Source organism: Macrobrachium nipponense, chromosome 22 (assembly GCF_015104395.2).
Source record: "Macrobrachium nipponense isolate FS-2020 chromosome 22, ASM1510439v2, whole genome shotgun sequence".
Lineage (NCBI taxonomy): Eukaryota > Metazoa > Arthropoda > Malacostraca > Decapoda > Palaemonidae > Macrobrachium > Macrobrachium nipponense.
The window spans coordinates 74,214,206-74,232,076 of NC_087213.1; the positions used below are offsets into that span (position 1 = coordinate 74,214,206).

Below are 17,871 nucleotides of genomic sequence, written 5' to 3' on the forward strand. Positions count from 1 at the left end.
TAAAGACCGATTTTCCCTCCTAAAATAATGCCGGTATAATTTTGGGATCATGAACGCTGAATGCTCAGTCTCCATTGATTTATTTCAACCCTGATATCCTTTGGTTGCCTTTTCAAGTTGTATGTTGCTGTTGGTTTATCTTACCCCATCCATCACAGACCGACTGTGTATGAAGAAAGGTAGAGTTGTTGTTGAATTAATCAGTACAAGTGAATTTCGTACATTTAAGCTATATATCAAGCTAAGCTGCTTTACCAGCATGGGAGACCAAGGAAACACGACACTCTGAAGCTGGAGAGAGAGAGAGAGAGAGAGAGAGAGAGAGAGAGAGAGAGAGAGAGAGAGAGAGAGAGAGAGATTGATTTTAGTGCTTGATTGTTATTAAGCAGTTGCTCCAGGAGCTTAATCGCCAAAGACATGTCCCAGTTGTCTCGGCATTTAAATAGAACTTCATAAAGGAAAGATTTGTCAGTTTTTTTTTTTTTCAGTAAATGACGAGGTAGTAATTTAGCAGCAGCTGAGTGACGCTAAGAACGCAGTCACGTAACTCACGTTAGAAATACACAAAAAATATATATTTCCTGAATTTCAGCCTCCGTATCTCCCAAGATGTGGAAAGAATAAAAGAACAGATAAATATTTCCTTATTACCTAACGGTCATAAATAGAACTCATAACTGTTAGGGTCACTGGTTATTAGTTTAACCTTCCTATCGTTGCTAAAGCCTTTGTAGATTATTTTTATTTTTATATATTTTTTATTGTGACATTTTAAAGAGATAACATGAGAAACAGTAAAGTATAGGCTCTGCAAAATAATCAGGTCTCATCATGAAATGGTAGTTTGAAATAAATGTATTGAAGAATTTTAAAAATGCCCTAAGGTCCTATCATCCGGTAAAACACTAACAGACGAACCCCCCCCCCCCCCCTCATTACCACAACTTTATCATATTTTTTTCTTAAGTAATAATACGATCTGCCACATGTAGGGTCTAGATATATTTCGGTAAAATTTATCTTTAAGTTATGTTATTTTCAGGAAAAGAGAAGAGAGACTGTGTTTTCCGAGCCATTTTTTTTCATGAACTCCCCAAATTTTCTTCTCCGTTTAGTTCTGGCGGTTTTCTATCCGTCAACACCGAACCATTTTTTGACGAAGTGACTTGACCTGGCGTCTTCATTGATTTAGCAATCTGTGGATTGAAATGCATTCTTCGTTATTTCCTTGTACGTGTCCGTAAAATTTAAAGATTTGAAACATGACCAGATGAGGAATTAGGATGTGATGTTTGTATGTATGTATATTTATTTTTTTTCGTTCCTTTACAAAGTATTTTATTTGAAGCCTAAATAGCATCGTTACTTTGGTGGTCATAGTAATGGTTTTTCCCATTTTTGGTGTGTAATGACAACTTTGTGTAACGTGTAAGTCAATTTATAATGAAAATGTAACTACTTTCATTCATGGATTTGTGGTTACTGTAGTTTGAAGATACAGTGTAACTATTGTTGCGAACCAAATTTGTCAGTTTCCCTACATTAAAAAATCTTTTACCGTAGCGGAGTACTTTTTATGTAAATGTGCAAATGTAACGTGTAAGGATGTTGATATTGATATTAAATGCACATCTCTTTGTAATTTACCCTGAAGAAGAGTATAGTGAATACTAATGCCATACATACACGGTATAAAGTGTGCATGTTTATATTAATTCACACACATGTATAAATGCTCACTTACAAACACGTATTACATACTGTACATACATGGATGTATGTTTATATTTAAAATTTGGTTTTGAAATAATTTCCTAAAAGAAGGCCTTCTGAACTTGTACTAATTGTTTGTTCTTTTCACCCTCAGCATTGGGGACACATGCTGACAATTTCGTGATGTGCCCAGCCAAGGCTTTGGAGTGGAACACCCGAAGATACAGAATCTTGGAAGAGATCGTTACTCATATGCCCCATGTCATATGCCTTCAGGTAAAATACTGTAGCTACCTCTCAATGGGAAGAGAAATGGTAGGGTGACTGAATCTGTTTTATATCAGTTTGTTTAGTGTAGTATTCGTCGTTAGGTTAGATTGTAAACTTATAAGGAATTCATCAACTTAGACGTATAGGTATGTCATTCATGGGTTAAGACTACATATCTAAAGTACCAGACCTCGGAAATAATTAGTGTTCTTCAAATATACAATGCGAATACAGTGCAACAGTTGAAAGGCATTATTTTTCTGTTATGCTGCAAATGCAAAAGTAATACTCCTGGCTTTCCCTATAAACTGAAAGCAGTAAAGCTAAGTACCTTCCGGTGTAGACACAATTACTGTAGTCCCTCACATGTATGAAATCAGGATTTTTTTTACACATATGTACAGTCATAACACCTCCTAAAAAGAAGTAAAGTTTGCCTTCAGCTTCATCACAGTCCTGCAATTGATGGCAAATGTTCACAGTCACAACCTATGTTGCATCATAACTCAGCCGAGATTGTTTGTGTCTTGTCATTTGCTCTCATGGCCCCTAACCTGTTTAATAGTGTAGTACCTTGTTGTTAATTAAACATGAGTGTAGTGAATTTTTGGATATGCTGCTAGATGAGTGAGCCAGGAGTGTAGTCCCATTGGTTTTTCAGTGACCCAGATACAGTGTGATATTTTAACTTAATTTGCTACATGGCATTAGTGGAGAGCCTTGATTAAAAAGGTAATCTGGACAGAATCAGTCAGCAAGTAAGCCTCTCTCTCTCTCTCTCTCTCTCTCTCTCTCTCTCTCTCTCTCTCTCTCTCTCTCTCTCTCTCTCCTGTAGGGGGAGTAATGCTTGCAGTGCACCGTTTGCAGTGCACAGTAGGCTATACTTAAGTGTTTTTTGCAGCGTCCCTTCAGGCCCGAGTTGTGACCTCTTTTAAACCGCCTTTCTACCCCCTTGCCATCCCACTCTCTCTGATTTATTTCATCTTGTGACTGCAACGATTTCTTCCTTGTACATTAAAAAAAATGCATATATAAAACTTAGTAGACATAAGATTAGTGTAAGGAGCTGACAGCTACCTCATGTGTCAGAACAGAGGCTTTGGAACCTCTTCAAATAATGCAGGGCAGATGGCTGCAGGTTTCCAAAGACCAGGATTGGAGGGATCCTGGGGCAACTGGGGATGCAGAAATGGAGTGTTGCTATTGTGCCCCGTTAAGCTCACTCCTTTGTGTAACGAATGACCACCCCACCAACCACTACCCTGTGAGTGAAGGCTAAACTGCTCTGAGATGGTGGAGCTTTTGTGCCTTGTTGGAGTCCTAGCCAACTAAAAACTCCAGACGAGCTTCTGTGACATTGATTGTGGAACTTCCTACCCATTGGGCCTGCTGGTGTGGTCATTCCTTAGGGATTTTCATGGTTGGAGGAGAAGCATTCAGTTCATAAGATTCTGGCTGTTCATGGCTCTTGGAAGTTTAGTAATTTAAGGGATGCTGCTGTTCACTCCTGGCAAAAAATAATTTGCTTAGGCTAATTGTGTTGCTCAGTTGGGAGATGGGACACGTTTGGGATCGTCTAACAACAGGGAGACCGTATGTTAGTGTGGCAGCGATAAGAGGTATCCTGGTGACGAACTATGGAAAACTTTCTATGGATAAGCAGATGCGGCGACTGTGGGAGTACTCAACCAACCCCCCCCCCCCTTTTTTTTTTTCCTTTTCAGTTGGTCAAATTGGAAAGAATACTGAATTAAAAGCATAGGTAGAAATATTGAAACCAAGACACAAAGATGATGCAAGAAAAGTTCAAATTAAATAGCACACGTGCGAAATGCAGTGGTAACAAGTGGTGTGTGGACTACAAAGAGGCATGCGCATCAAAGCTAGGTAGTCTCAGTGTCTGTCTCTCCTGTCAACAAGAACAGGAGATAGCTAAACTGAGGAGGGAAGTAGAAGAATTTGCAAAGGAACTAAAGCAGTTGACAAAGGACAAATTTGAAGGTAAGAGAAGAGAAGAGAGGATGGAAAAGGCAACTAGAGACTTACGAAGAGAAGTTACAAACCTTAAGAAAAAAAAAAACAAAAACAGGAATTGAACAATGACATAGTAGAAAACAGAGAAAGTATAGTGGAGATTAGGAAACAATTGCTTAAGACCAGAACCAGAAATGAAACAGAAACAAGCACTAGACTAGTTACAAATAAAGGAGCTTACAATAATAAAAATGATTAAGTCAAGATAGCTACTGGTAGAAGAGTGATAGCAGCCAGAAAACACAATTTCCCCCAAAAGGAATCAACACAACGAGTAGATTTGCTTTGCTCTCAGAAGCAGAAGAGGAAACAATCTTAATCAGAGACTTGTTGGTAAAAGAGCAGGGCTTAAATTTTGTGGCCAAAAACAGAAGTAAGAGAAAAGTTCATTTTTACCCAGGTGCAGGAGCTAAGAAGATAACCAAGGTAGTGAAAAAAATCAAGGTAAATAATAGAAAAAGTGCAGTCATAGTGCAGGGAGGAGGAAATGACTTGTTTCTAAAAGACGTTGGAACTGTCCAGACAGGTCTTGTAGCTAACCTGACTAAAATTGTAGAGAACATATGAGAGAAAACTGATAACGGCATTCTTATGACTTTTGCCCATTACCAATGTAAGCCATTACTCCCTTAGCAAGGCAGTTGAAATCAATGACAGACTGGAACTAATATGCCAAGAAAAAGGTGTTAGGTTTGTAAACTTTTAGGACAGCTTTATAGGGAATAAAAAACTATATAAAAGAGATGGAACTCACGTGAATTTGGAAGGAACAAAACTACCTAATAGGAAACCTTCTCAACGAAAACCTCTTGAAACACCTCAATGAACTGAACTTTCAAGGTAAGAAATCATAAAGCTCCCAGAAGCTGGTTAGTAGTAGCACTGCAGGCAACAGTTATAGTAAGGGAAACTAATAAAGCCACCGAGGACAAAAGAGAAGATAGAAAAGTCCCTCAGAGTGGCGCAGTTTAATGCACAATCAATTCGGAATAAAGTAGTTCTCTTCAAAGCATTGGCAGCAAGTGAGGAATTAGACATTAATAGGTATCACAGAAACATGGATACAAGAGGCAACAAGAGACTTCATAGGAGAGTACCAGATAGGTGGATATAAATTGTTCAAAAAAGATACTCAATAAAAAAAGGTGGAGGCATTATGTTATATGTTAAGGACCACCTCAGTGCAATAGAGTGTAAAATTACGACCATACAAGAAGTGATTGGCATCAATACATGTAAACAGCTTAGGGAGGAAGATAACTCTAATACTAGTGTACAGACCTCCCCACCAATCACAAATGTCCGATAAGGAGCTGTATGCACTACTAGGACAAGAGATAAACAACAAGCTCTGCATAATAATGGGAGATTTCAATGCAGTAGTACATTAGGACACAATGACCTCCACATCAAACATAGAAGGAAAGAGACTTAGGTTTTGTAACAAATTAATTCTTCCCATTTTAGATTCTGTAAAAAATTAATTCCTCCACCAATGGGTTGAGAAACCCACTTGAGGAAACAACATTCTAGACTGTCCTATCAATGGAATATAATCTAGTATCTGGCCTTTCAGTAGGTGCAAATCTAGGCAAAAGTGACCATAGAATTACTATCTCATTTCAAATTAATGTTCAACATAAAAAAGAGAAGATATTGATGAGATTAGACTACTGTTGACTAGACTACTGTTGACAAGACCTAAAATAGCTAAAAGAGTACGTTAAAAATCTAGAGTACGACAAGAACACAGGCATAGATAAACACTGGGAAGCCTTTCATGAGGAATACACAGAAAAGTGCTCTAGATGTATACCATTGAGGCAAATATGTACTAACAAATGGTAACCCTCAGCCAAAATGGTTCAACAGAGAAATTAAAAAGGGATTTTGACGTAGGAAAAATCTATTTCTGGGCGAGGAAGCCGTGTCGCTCCGTGAAATGTGTCCTCTTTAGCACTATTTCTAGTAAAATATTGCTATGATACCAGAGAACTGCTAAATTGGACATGTCAGAAGTCTCTGACTCGCTCACCTAAATAAAAGGTGTCGGTATAGAACTGGGGCGAGTGTTAAACACTACCACAGCAACCCCTCCAATTAGCCTTTTCCTCATCAAAAGACCCTGAAAACGGGGAGCCGACCTATAGGTCACACCCAGCTACCCTGTTGAAGGGGACTGCGGCGTCATTCTTATCGATAGCCTCCCAGCGTTGCACGCTTTTTTATAGCTATCTGTTCTTTTTATTGGTTTCTTTATTCTTTTTCGTTATGGATCGTCAATCTGCCTCTTCACCCAAGTTAAGTACTGGTTCGCCCTTTTTCTGTATTTAGGGAGTGATTTTGCCTTTCGTTTTGCCTTTATTTAGGATTTTTTGTTTAGGCTCTCCTCCCGTAGCGAGCGGTAGCGAGCCGCCATTACGTCGTTCCCTTGTTTTGTACCAATTTCGAGCGGGCTTCTTTCAGTACCTATATATTTATATTTATATACTCGTAACTTATGATATTTCAGTATATATTTTCAGTATATATTTTATTATGTCTTGGGTGGCAGTTGCTTTGTCGATCTTGTTTGATTTACGTTTATTATTTTCATGATTTCCTGTTTTTCAAGGGGGTCGGCGTTCGTGCACGTTTCTTTGTTTCGTGCTTCGATGTTTATCTACCGTTCCCCCCTCCCCCCTTTTTATTTTAGTTTGGTATTTTCCATTCAAGAATTCCCCCTTTTTCTTTTCGTCAGCTTACCGTTTGTTTTCGTTTTGTCGGTAAGCAAGTAATTTTTCCTTGTTGCGCCCACTCTCATCGAGTGGCCTCCATTGCGTTTTATATTTTTCGCCCCTTATTTTCATTACCCCTGTTAAAGCATGTTTTTCCCTTAGCTTTAAGTAATTGATTTTATTTTGTCTATGTATATTTGGGTGTTCGGTCGGCAGCTAGCCTTCATAGGCTTTGCCTGCGTTTTCCTCGTGATCCTTTATTCGCGGGGAATCGCTGGTCACGTGATCGTCCCTCCTTCAGCCCTCCCTCCCTCCCCCTCTCGTGGGACTCCCCGTAGTTGGGTGCCGCTCTCGTTGTTTGTCGCTGACGGCCGTCCCACCAGCGGAGGGGGAGGTGTAGTGGGTCTCCCAGGACCTTGGGCTGGGGAGTGTCGCTTCTTAGCCGACCGCCTCCGGAGTTGTTAGTCGCACTGCGTTTCAGCCTCGGCTTCCGTGGATTGTTGCGCTCTGCTTCTTTCACTCCCGGAGCTTACATCCACCCGCCTAAAACATTCCCTCTCCGCATAAGGCGGGTTTAGATTCCGGCCTCTCCCGGAGTCATTGAGGGTTATGTTTACGGAAGTTACTCTTCCGTAGGCGGAGATAGTATATTTGTTATTTTAGTTTTTATTATTATCATTATTTTTATCTTTATTTTTATTTTTAGTTTTATTTTCTTGCCACGGAACTTGCGAGTTCATGTGGCCGTCCCGGGTTACTTCGTGTACCCCCCTCTCCGGGTCATACAGCTCCGGGTATACCACTCCGGGTTGGTTTTTTTTCCTTACACAGTCCCCGGGACGTTAACATATGAATATATACCCTTTCTTTTCTTTATAGCCCGGAATGCTCCGGCACATAAAAAAAAAAAAAAAAAAAAAAGAAAAGAAATATATTCCATTATCCTATTAAGTGTGTGCAATTGTTCTTATATATTATTGCACTTACAGGCCTCTCAGTGTCTGGTTGCCGGCTGTAGTGCTGCTCTGCAAGATCCGTGCGGCCCACACCCAACACCAATAGAAGCAAGCAGGCATAAAGAACTCTGTAGATTGGTGGGCAAATTAGTAAGAAAGGCAAAGATAAATGAAGATAAGAGAGTTGCAAGAGAGTTGTATCAGTTTGTAAAGAAAACCTAAAAGAATTCTTTGCACATGTTAATAGTAGGAAACCAATAAAAAATAGCATAAGTCCCCTAAGGGACAATAGAGGTAACCTGGTGAACTCATACTTGGAAAAGTAGAGTTATTCAACAAGATTTTTTATTCACAATTGAACACATTACCTCAATACTGGAACCTGCTATTAAATATGAAGGGCAGAACCATTGGACAAGATATTTACAGAAGAGGACATTAAAAACAAAATAGACAAACTCAACAAGTTCAAATCTCCTGGCCCGGATGGGATTCATCCAAGAGAAATGAAAATGCTAAAAGAGGAGATAGTTCCTCACATATATAAACTCTACAGAAAAGTGCTGAATCTAGGTAATGTGACCCAAGTTTACAAAAAAGTTCCAAGAGAAGAGCCGGGAAATTATAGACCAATCTCCTTAACGTCGGTCGTTTGCAAGATTTTTGAGTCCATAATTGCAGATCAAATTGTGGATCACATAGATAGAAACAACTTGTTGTTAAACAGTCAACACGGTTTCAGATAAAACATATCTTGCCTTCAAACCTCTTGGAGTTTTTTCATAATGTGCTTGGTATTTACAACAGTAGTAGTAGAGCAATAGATATTACTCTACTTAGATTTCCAAAAGGCCTTTGACAAAGCTCTACACATCAATAGTTAGACCTCATCTTGAATATGCAGTACAGTTTTAGTCACCAACACTAAGAAAAAGACATAAATAGATTGGAAAGGGTACAAGCAAGAGCCACAAAAACACGACGATTACGAGGACAATTAATATAAACATTTAAAATACTGCAAGGCATAACAAAAGTAGACAGTAACCTATTTACATTAAACGATAACCAGACAAGAAATAATGGATGGAAACTAGAACTGGAGAGACAACACATCCCATTATGGGAACTTCTTTGCATACAAGATATGTGACACAGAATAAACTGCCACCAGAAGTTGTAAACAGCAACAGTGTGGAAGAGTTTAAAAGAAAGCTAGACAAAATCATTAGGACACTGTGAGTGAACAGTAAAACCTGCTCTTACAGATAAGGGAGCTCATGATGTCTCCTTGGATGGGCAACAAGTCTTTGAAACATCCTGGTCCTTGTAACTCCTTGTAACTCTCTCTCTCTCTCTCTCTCTCTCTCTCTCTCTCTCTCTCTCTCTCTCTCTCTCTCTCTCTCTCTCTCTCTATAGCTTAATAAATGGGTAAGACCCTAATTTTGTAAAACCAAGTGAAATGAATTTGGCAATAAATATTTTTCTTGGAAAGACCCAGTTAGATTGCATTTCAAAATTTACACTACATTGTATCTTATTCTGATTTAGAACATTATAACAAAGGTGATCAAAAAAGGGATATTTACGTAGGAAAAATCTATTTCTGGGTGAGGAAGCCGTGTCGCCCAGTGAAATATGTCTGCTTTAGCACTATTTCTAGTAAAATATTGCTATAATACCAGAGAACTGCTAAATTGGACATGTCAGAAGCTTCTGACTCGCTCACCTATATAAAAGGTGTCGGTATAAAACTGGGGCGAGTGTTAAACACTACCACAGCAACCCCTCCAATTAGCCTTTTCCTCATCAAAAGACCCTAAATACGGGGAGCCGACCCATATATTCACTGATAAATGGAGAGGTTTATAAGTTTTCTTGTTCAATGAATGCTACAACTGAGAGAGACCAAAGGTAACCAGAATTATCACCACCATTTTTAAAAGAGATAAAGGCCAATAAAAAAAATTAAGGAAACTTCTTAGAAGACAATGTGGAACCAAGATAGTTATTAGGGAAAATAGTTCAAGATGTAGGATATCATACAGAACAATTGTTGAATATTAAGTCATGGATATTTTAAAATTTAACACCTGGCATCTCAGATTTTAAGTAGCTAAAGTATGTCTAATGAGTGATAACTAGTTTACTGGAAATGCTGTTGGTCACTTAATGAGGCTTGGCTCACTTAAAGAGTAAAATAACTTTGTTCATATGCGAACAAGCCTTCGGTCTTAACAATAGGATAATTTCTAGCGCCTAGCTGGATCCGGTTAAAAAGCAGATGAAAGCATGGAATCTTGTGATATCTGGCAATGCATGCATAGCTCGGGTGAGGATTGGTCAAGGACGACGCCGCTACGCCAGCCTTTTCTTTGACCGCCTGGGTGAGAGTCGTGTTAACCTCTCTTGGCCTTTTCCCGGTTCATTGCCTGTTTCGCTTGTGTTTAGTGTGTGTGTGTGTTTTGGTGGATATTATGGCTTCTTCTGCTCCTTCTCGGCGTCGGTGTATGTGCCCCGGAGTTCCAGGTTTTCTGTGTTCTTGTTTTCTGGCTTTGGCAGCGACTGACCCTCACATAACATGCAGTAGGTGTCGCTCTAATTTTTGTACTATTACGAATCCTTGCACGGAATGCCGGGCATGGCCTAAGGAGCAGTGGAGGTCGTTTTATGGCAAGAGAGAACATTGGAGGGTTTCGACTCTTCCTACTTGGGAAGGTTTTGCGTCTCTTCCCGATGTTTCGTCTCCTGCAGTAGTCAACCCCCATAGTGCATTGTCCCTGCATCTCCTTCCTTTTCTTCCATTGGTTCGTCGATGGAAGTATCGGGAGGCCACCAGGCTAATGTTTGTAATGTAGCCCCTTCTTCCTCGGGAGTTTATTTGATTACCGAGAAGGGTGAGGCTTTTTCATCAATCTCTCCTCTTTCAGAGTCAGAGGCGTCCAAAATGGCTGTGATTTGGAAGACGCTCGGGCTAGGGGGTCCCCCGTCCTTGGAGGGGTTGCTAGCGCATTTTGTGGAGGCTTGCACCCCCCTCCCCGGTCTGGCCAGGCCATCCCCCCCTCCTCCCGGCCTCGTCTTCGTGGGTAGCAGAAGTCGGCCATCTAGTATTGCTCCGCCAGTGTCTGCTGCCGCTTCTTCGAGTCGGAGTGACGCTGTGGCGTCAGCCCTGTTGATGACGTCACGGGATCCGTCTTTGTGTATTCCTCCACCATTGGAGTCTGATTCCCACTTGCACCGAGGGGAAGCCGTGACGTCACCACCACTTGTGACGTCACTCACATCGATGACGTCTCTCCCAGTCGTCTCCTTTGATCTGCCTTTCTCAGCCGTGACGTCATCCCTGCCACCCAATTCGCATCGGAGCCTTCTCTGGCACATCAGTCTGAGGTCATATGCCAGGCATAAGAAACCAGTGCTGTCTTCCTCTCCTTCTTCCCCCTCTACGGCCGGTCGGCGTATCAAGCGTTGGAAGGCTAAGGACTTAGCCCTTCCTTCACCTATGAGGGAGGACCAACGCAGACGTGTTCCCGAGAGTGCTTTTGTGTCGGGCAGTGTTAGTGCTCCTTCCCGTGTGCGATCTGCAGGGGATGCTTTGTCCTCTGCCTCGTATCACGGGCGTGCTACCCACCCCCCTGTCCGTGCGCATCGCCAGCGTGTTGCAACCTCCCCTGTCCATGCACATTGCGAGCGTGTTGCAACCTCCCCTGCCCGTGCACGTGATGTAAGTGCTCCTTCTTCTCCAATGCCTATTCGTCGTCGTAAGGATCTCGAGGCACCTGTCAAGAGGTCGAAGGTATTGAGCGCAGAGTTGATGCAGCAGGAGTGTTTGCCCGCCTCTCTCACTGGTGCTTCCAAGAGTTCGACTCTAGGGGATTCTCCTTTGATCTTGAGAGTTTGGGTTTCCCCCCCAACTCACGTGCGTACGTCCGCCACGTCCGTGACCATTCATAGACATGTTGAGTCATCTGTTGAGGTAAGTGATGTTCCTAGTGTTATAGTGGGTTCGTCTTGAAAGCCGACACATGGACCCAGCCCAGACAGATTAGTTGGGGTTTCGGGCTGTTTGGCTGCTAACCCTTCCGTTAATTTTGGTGGGGAAGGTGCCTTAGAGGAGCCTACACATCCTTCTTGTCATCGGTCTCCGTTGCCGGAGCAGGAGGAGGGAGACGCAAGCGTTTTTGTCTTCCTTTTCGGAAGTTGTTGATCTCATTCGGGGGTTTAACAATTTGGAAACTAGGACTGAGGCTCGGTCATCGTACACTCCTTCTTGCTTGGAAGCCTTGGTGAGAGCTACTTAGGACCCCAAATCATCTCTACAGCTTCCTTTGTCGGGGCACGTTCAGTCGGTCTTGCAGAAGGTTAATGCCTCTGTTTTGGACCGTGACGGTTCGCTTCGCTCTAGGGGCTCTACCAAACTACTACCCCCACCTCTCACGACACATAGGAAGTACTATGCTACGAGCTCTGGTTTTTTGTTGTCACGCCATCTTAACTTAGACATCATTCGCCGGAAGCTGGGATTGACTTTGGAACACGTGAGGTCCATCCTTGTCTCCGCAAGATGCCTCAGCATTGGAATCTACGGCGGCCTCCATGTTGCAGACGGTTTCGTGGCTGGACTTCTGGTCTTTGGTTATTGCCAAGATAGCTTTCGACAGGTCCCCGGAAGGGTTGGTGAGTGCCTCCTCGCTGGCCAGTCTGTTGCAGTCAGGGGACAAGGCGTTTACATATTTGGCTTACCTCAGTGCTAATTTATGGGCTAATCTTCAGATTAGAAGGGACTTGGCTTTGTCTAGGATGGAGAGGTCGCTCGACACCGAGTCCTTGCTGGCATTGAGGAACAGAGATCTGTTGGAATCCCAATTTTTGTTTCCTCGGACAGAGCTCGAGAATGCAATAGACCGGCGCCGGACTGACACCAAAGACAGATTGGTGCACCAGGCCGTGTCTAAGTTGGGGTCTCGTCTTCGGAGACGTCTGGCTCCTCCTTCTCCACCTGTCCAGCAGCAGTCAAGGAGAGCGTTGCCTGGTAGGCCGTCGAGGACCTCAGTTTCGGCAGGGCCTTCCCGTTCGACACAGCCTAAGTCAGAAGATCAACGCCCCTTTCGCTCTCATTCCATTAAGCCAAGAAGGGGCCCAAGGGGCAGAGGTTTAGGCACCTCTCCCTCTCCTGTGCCACGGGTGGGGGGGTGTGCCTGGCTGGCCATTGGGCCAAGTGGCAGAGTTATGGGACAGAGAAGTGGGTAGTAGATGTCCTTCAGGTGGGATACCTACTGCCATTCGACTTCTCTCCTCCTCTGTCGGACAAGCCGCAGCTCAGGAAGACATATCCTCCAGATTCTCTGAAGTTCTTGGCTCTTTGGGAGGAAGTGCCGAAAATGCTGGAAAAAGATGCGATAGAGGAAGTAGTGCATCCATCCCCGGGGTTTTACAGTCACATCTTCATGGTGCTCAAGGCGTCGGGAAGATGGAGGCCTGTGATCGCCTTATCCACCTTGAATCACTTCATCAGGAAGACACGGTTCAAGATGGAGACCCCGCGCTCGGTGTTGGCAGCCGTGAGGGAAGACGACTTCATGCTGTCGATAGACTTAAGGGATGCATACTTCTAAATTCCTGTTCATTCCACGTCCATTAAGTTTCTTCGCTTCTCTCTTGGGGACAAGGTCTTTGAGTTCAAAGTCTTGTGCTTCGGGCTGACGACAGCCCCTCAAGTGTTCACAAGGGTCTTCTCTCTCCTGTCAAGTTGGGCCCATGCTCAGGGGATCCGTTTGCTGAAGTACCTCAACGATAGGTTAGTCTTGGCAGTTTCCAGGGAGAAGCTGCTGCAGGACAGGGATCGTCTACTTCGGTTCTGTCTGGAACTGGGCATATTAGTCAACCAGGAAAAGTGAACCTCGTACCCAGTCAAGGGATTCTCTACCTGGGCATGGTCATCAATACGACAGTGGCAAAAGTTTTCCCGTCGGATCAGAGATTGGAGAAGTTGCGGGCTGTGGCGTGCAACTTCCTTTCAGAATCACATCAGTCAGCTCATCAGTGGCAGGTTCTTCTGGAAGTGTTGTCTTCCCTTGAGAAGCTGGTCCGTCATGGGCATCTTTATCTTTGGTCTCTGCAATGGAGACTGGGAGAATTCTGGTCTCCAGCGGGGAACTCTCCCCTGTTAATGGTTCCTCTGTCTCTGGAAGTGAGAGAAGACTTTTGTTGGTGGTTGGACGACCAGAATCTGTTGAAGGGTGTCCCTCTGCATTCTCTTCCACTGGACTCCCTTCTGTTCTCGGACGCCTCCCTCACAGGTTGGGGGGCTCATTTAGGCGGCCTCATCGCTTAAGGCATTTGGAGTTTGGAGGACAAGCAGCAACATATCAACGTCTTGGAGTTGAAGGCGACTTTCCTGGGTCTAAAGGAGTTTCAGGGGAAGGCAGAAGGTCATCCCGTCATTCTCATGTCAGACAACACCACGGTGGTAGCGTATATGAACAAACGGGGAGGTGCCTGGTTTCACGTCAACTTCATGCCAGTGGGCGGTCAGCAATTCGGTAGAGCTCTCAGCCAGGTATATCCCAGGAAAACAGATCATGGTCGCAGACAAACTCAGTCGCCGGGATCAGATCCTAGGCAGTGGTCCATTCATCAAGTGGTGGCAGACAAGCTTTTCCAGATTTGGGGGAGACCCATGCTGGACCTTTTTGCGACACGCTTCAACAGGAACCTGGAGGTGTTCTGTTCAGTGGTTCCAGATCCTTTAGCATTGGCAGAGGACGCATTCCAACATCCCTGGGACAACCTGGAGGTGTATGCCTTCCCTCCGTTTTGTTTGATCCGTCAGGTTCTGAACAGGCTGATGAGTTCACAGGGTCTCAGGTTGACTTTGGTGTAGCCCCTCTGTGGCCTCAGGCGGAATGGTTCCCAGATCTGCTGCCGTTGTTGTCAGCCCCATGCGGAAAGGTTCCACCGGTCAGTAGAATCCCTGTCTCTTCACGGTTGGAGGCTATCAAGTATCTCCTCCGAGCAAGAGGCTTTTCTCGGAGAACAGCTGGGCATATGTCCAGCAGTCTTAGAAAGTCGACCTCTGCGGTTTACCAAGGCAAACGGGCGATCTACTGTGATTGGTATCATAAATGGGGTTTTTCTCCACTTGCGACCTCTATTCAGTGAATGGCAGACTTTTTAACCTTCCTCAGAGATGAGAAACGTTTGTCCGTTTCTGCCATTAGAGGCTACAGGGCGGCCCTGAGTTTGGTGTTACACCTTAAGGGTATCAACATCTCCTCTTCCTGGGAACTTTCCATGCTAGTTAAGGGGTTCGAGCAGTTGAGTTCTCCTAGAGAACTCAAGCCTCCGACGTGGGATGTTTCCTTGGTTCTTAAGAGCTTCACTAAGAGTCCATATGAACCCTTGCGTCGCTCATCTGGCAGGAACCTGACGCTCAAGACAGTTTTCCCTCTGGCTTTGGCATCTTCCAAAAGGGTAGGAGAGCTCCACGGTCTGAGCTATGAGGTGAAGCACACCAGGGGTTGGGGGTCGACGTCCTTCGAATTTGTCCCGGAATTCGTGGCCAAGACCCAAAATCCCTCTGTGCATGATGACAGGTTCACTTCGTTTTCCATTCCATCACTGACTGACTTTTTTGGGTGGTGATGCTCAAGAGCTTTTGTTGTGCCCTGTCCGGGCCCTGCATTGCTATCTTAAAAGGACTCGGCATCTTAGACCAGGCTGCCGCAGACTTTTTGTTAGCACAGGCCGTACAAAGAAAGAGGTGTCTAAGAATACTATCTCTTTTTGGATATGAGAAGCCATCAGACAGGCATACATACTTGACTCTTGATGATTCCACCACCACGTCTATGCAGGCTAGAGCGCATGACGTTAGAGGTATTGGTCCCTCTCTGGCTTTCAAAAAGAACTTGGCTGTACATAGTGCTTAGCGCTGGAACTTGGTTACGCCAGTCCATGTTCACCTCCTATCTTAAGGATGTTGTCCACAGATCTGCGGACACGTTTTCTCTGGGTCCTGTGGTGGCTGCCCAACAGGTTGTGTAACTCATGGTTGCCCTTAACAGGGCACCTTTGTATCTTACCTAAGATGATTGTGTGGATGAGAGAATGAGTGAGTTGGCTGGTCTCCTTCTTTCTCTTGTGCCTTTCCTTCTTCCTTCGGACGGTTAAGGAATAGACACGTCATTTGCTGGACTGGTCTGATACAGATGAGTAAGGTAGTCATACTGATAGTGTGGTCGTGCAATATACAAATATCTTACCTGCTATTTGGTAGCGTATGTTCCACTCCTTGGCAAGGTGGGGTTGGGAGTAATACAAACCCTGGTGTGTTGGTTTGTTATTGGACAGTCAAAGTTTCTCTTTGGTCCCCTATTCAATGGTTATCCCATACTATATCATTGTACATCACTCAGGTTCTGAGTGGTTAGATATCAATTTATCTAGCTTCTCAACGGGCTTCAGTCCTTCTCCAAAAACCATTCCTTTTGAGAGCAGGACTGGTGGGTAGGCCTCCAGCTGGTCTAGGATGTCTTATACCTCTCACCAAGTATGAGTCTATCCTATTGTTAAGACTGAAGGTTTGTTAGCGTACGAACAAATGACAAATTTTCCAAGACAATTTGTATTTTTCATAGCTACAAACTTGAGGTCTTAATGTTATACTGCCCGCCTCTAGCCGCCCCTCTGTTTGTTAAGTCATCCTGAGTTGGGAAAGACTGGCGTAGCGGCGTCATCCTTGACCAATCCTCCCCCGAGCTACGCATGCGTTGCCAGATATCACAAGATTCCTTGCTTTCATCTGCTTTTTAACCGGATCCAGCTAGGCGCTAGGAATTATCCTATTGTTAAGACCTTAGGTTTGTAGCTATGAAAAATACAAATTGTCTTAGAAAATTTGTCATTTTATGAAAGTTTGAATTTAATTATAACTTAAAGGAAATGCATAAGGAAATAAACTGTATTAAAAACACATTTTTTAATTGAGTGTCAGTATTTAGATTATAATTTAATGTGCAAAATGCTTGTCAGAGCTGATAACAGTGTGATGTGCCTTATGGAAGTACATAAAAAGATTACAGTACATATTGGTAAATTGCTACTTGAAAAGTGCTCCTCATGATGTCTTGGGAGGTGATTCTCTTAGTGCTACCTTCAAAGAAAGGTATGTCCCATGATGGTGTGTTGTGGACCCTCGCCTAACCTGACCTAGAGCACCATAAAAGTTATATAATAAGATGTAATGATGCCTCTTAATTTGACGTTTCCTAATCTCACATAACCTATTATGCTGGGAGAGTTGGTGACGGGAGAGGTGTTGTTTGCCATTTTATGATAAAATGTTAATTCAAAGTTAGTGACAGCATTGAAAACTACTGACAATGGACAATTTTTCCATTTCTATTTAACAAGGTAGATCCATCTAATGTAAGGTACAAGAATCATATAAAAGATAAGAACAGGTACATTATGCTTACCTTTTGAAGAAGGAATATGTGGTAGAGAATGACATTGTAGTATTGTTCTACCAGCAGCAAGCATCTCTTAGTTAACTGTCACTTATTATGAAGTGATATTCCTGCTTTTATAGATTCTCATTTAGGTGGCCTAAAGGATTATGTCTTACATGAATGAAAAGAGAACAGGGACAAGCTGAAGATGTTGAAAAGCTAAGTGAAAAGAGAGCGAAGGGTAAACAATACAGTATGAACTTTGGATTGGATGAAAACAACACATTAAGGGGAGCTAGACCCCTGAAGTCCAATATGTACCTGTACTACAACTGCTACTGTACTGTACTTTGAATTTATTCATAAGTACAGTGTGACACTGATGCAACAATTAAAAATGTATCCTCATATAAAGGATGTTATGTCACTTTATTCAAATAACTTTATTAGATATTCCAGTTTCTTATCATGGTAGAAATTAAATTAAATAAACTTTTGAGAAAATGCAATTTTTTAGTGCATCACCGACTTACGGCAGATTCGATGTTTCGGCTCTTTTTCAGCGCCATTAACAGCATTTTACAGCACTATAATGGTAAGAATAGGCCTCAAGTTAACAGCAACTTATGGTGCTGTAACTTGATGCAGCATCAAGTTATGACGCCAAACCTCAAGTTACGATGCCTTAAATGGCAAAATGGACTTACAGCAGAAATCAACTTATAGCCC

General features: G+C 43.1%; 1 protein-coding gene across 6 annotated transcripts in view; it reads left to right on the plus strand.

The window, feature by feature from the left end:
* The window catches only part of LOC135198809 (nocturnin-like), a 95,142-nt gene that overhangs the window by 59,387 nt on the left and 17,884 nt on the right, over positions 1-17,871 (plus strand). For all 6 annotated transcript variants that reach the window (XM_064226768.1, XM_064226769.1, XM_064226771.1 and 3 more), the window contains one exon: positions 1,868-1,989. In XM_064226768.1, coding sequence (XP_064082838.1) covers positions 1,868-1,989 — 122 coding nt within the window. The remainder of the gene's footprint in view (positions 1-1,867; positions 1,990-17,871) is intronic.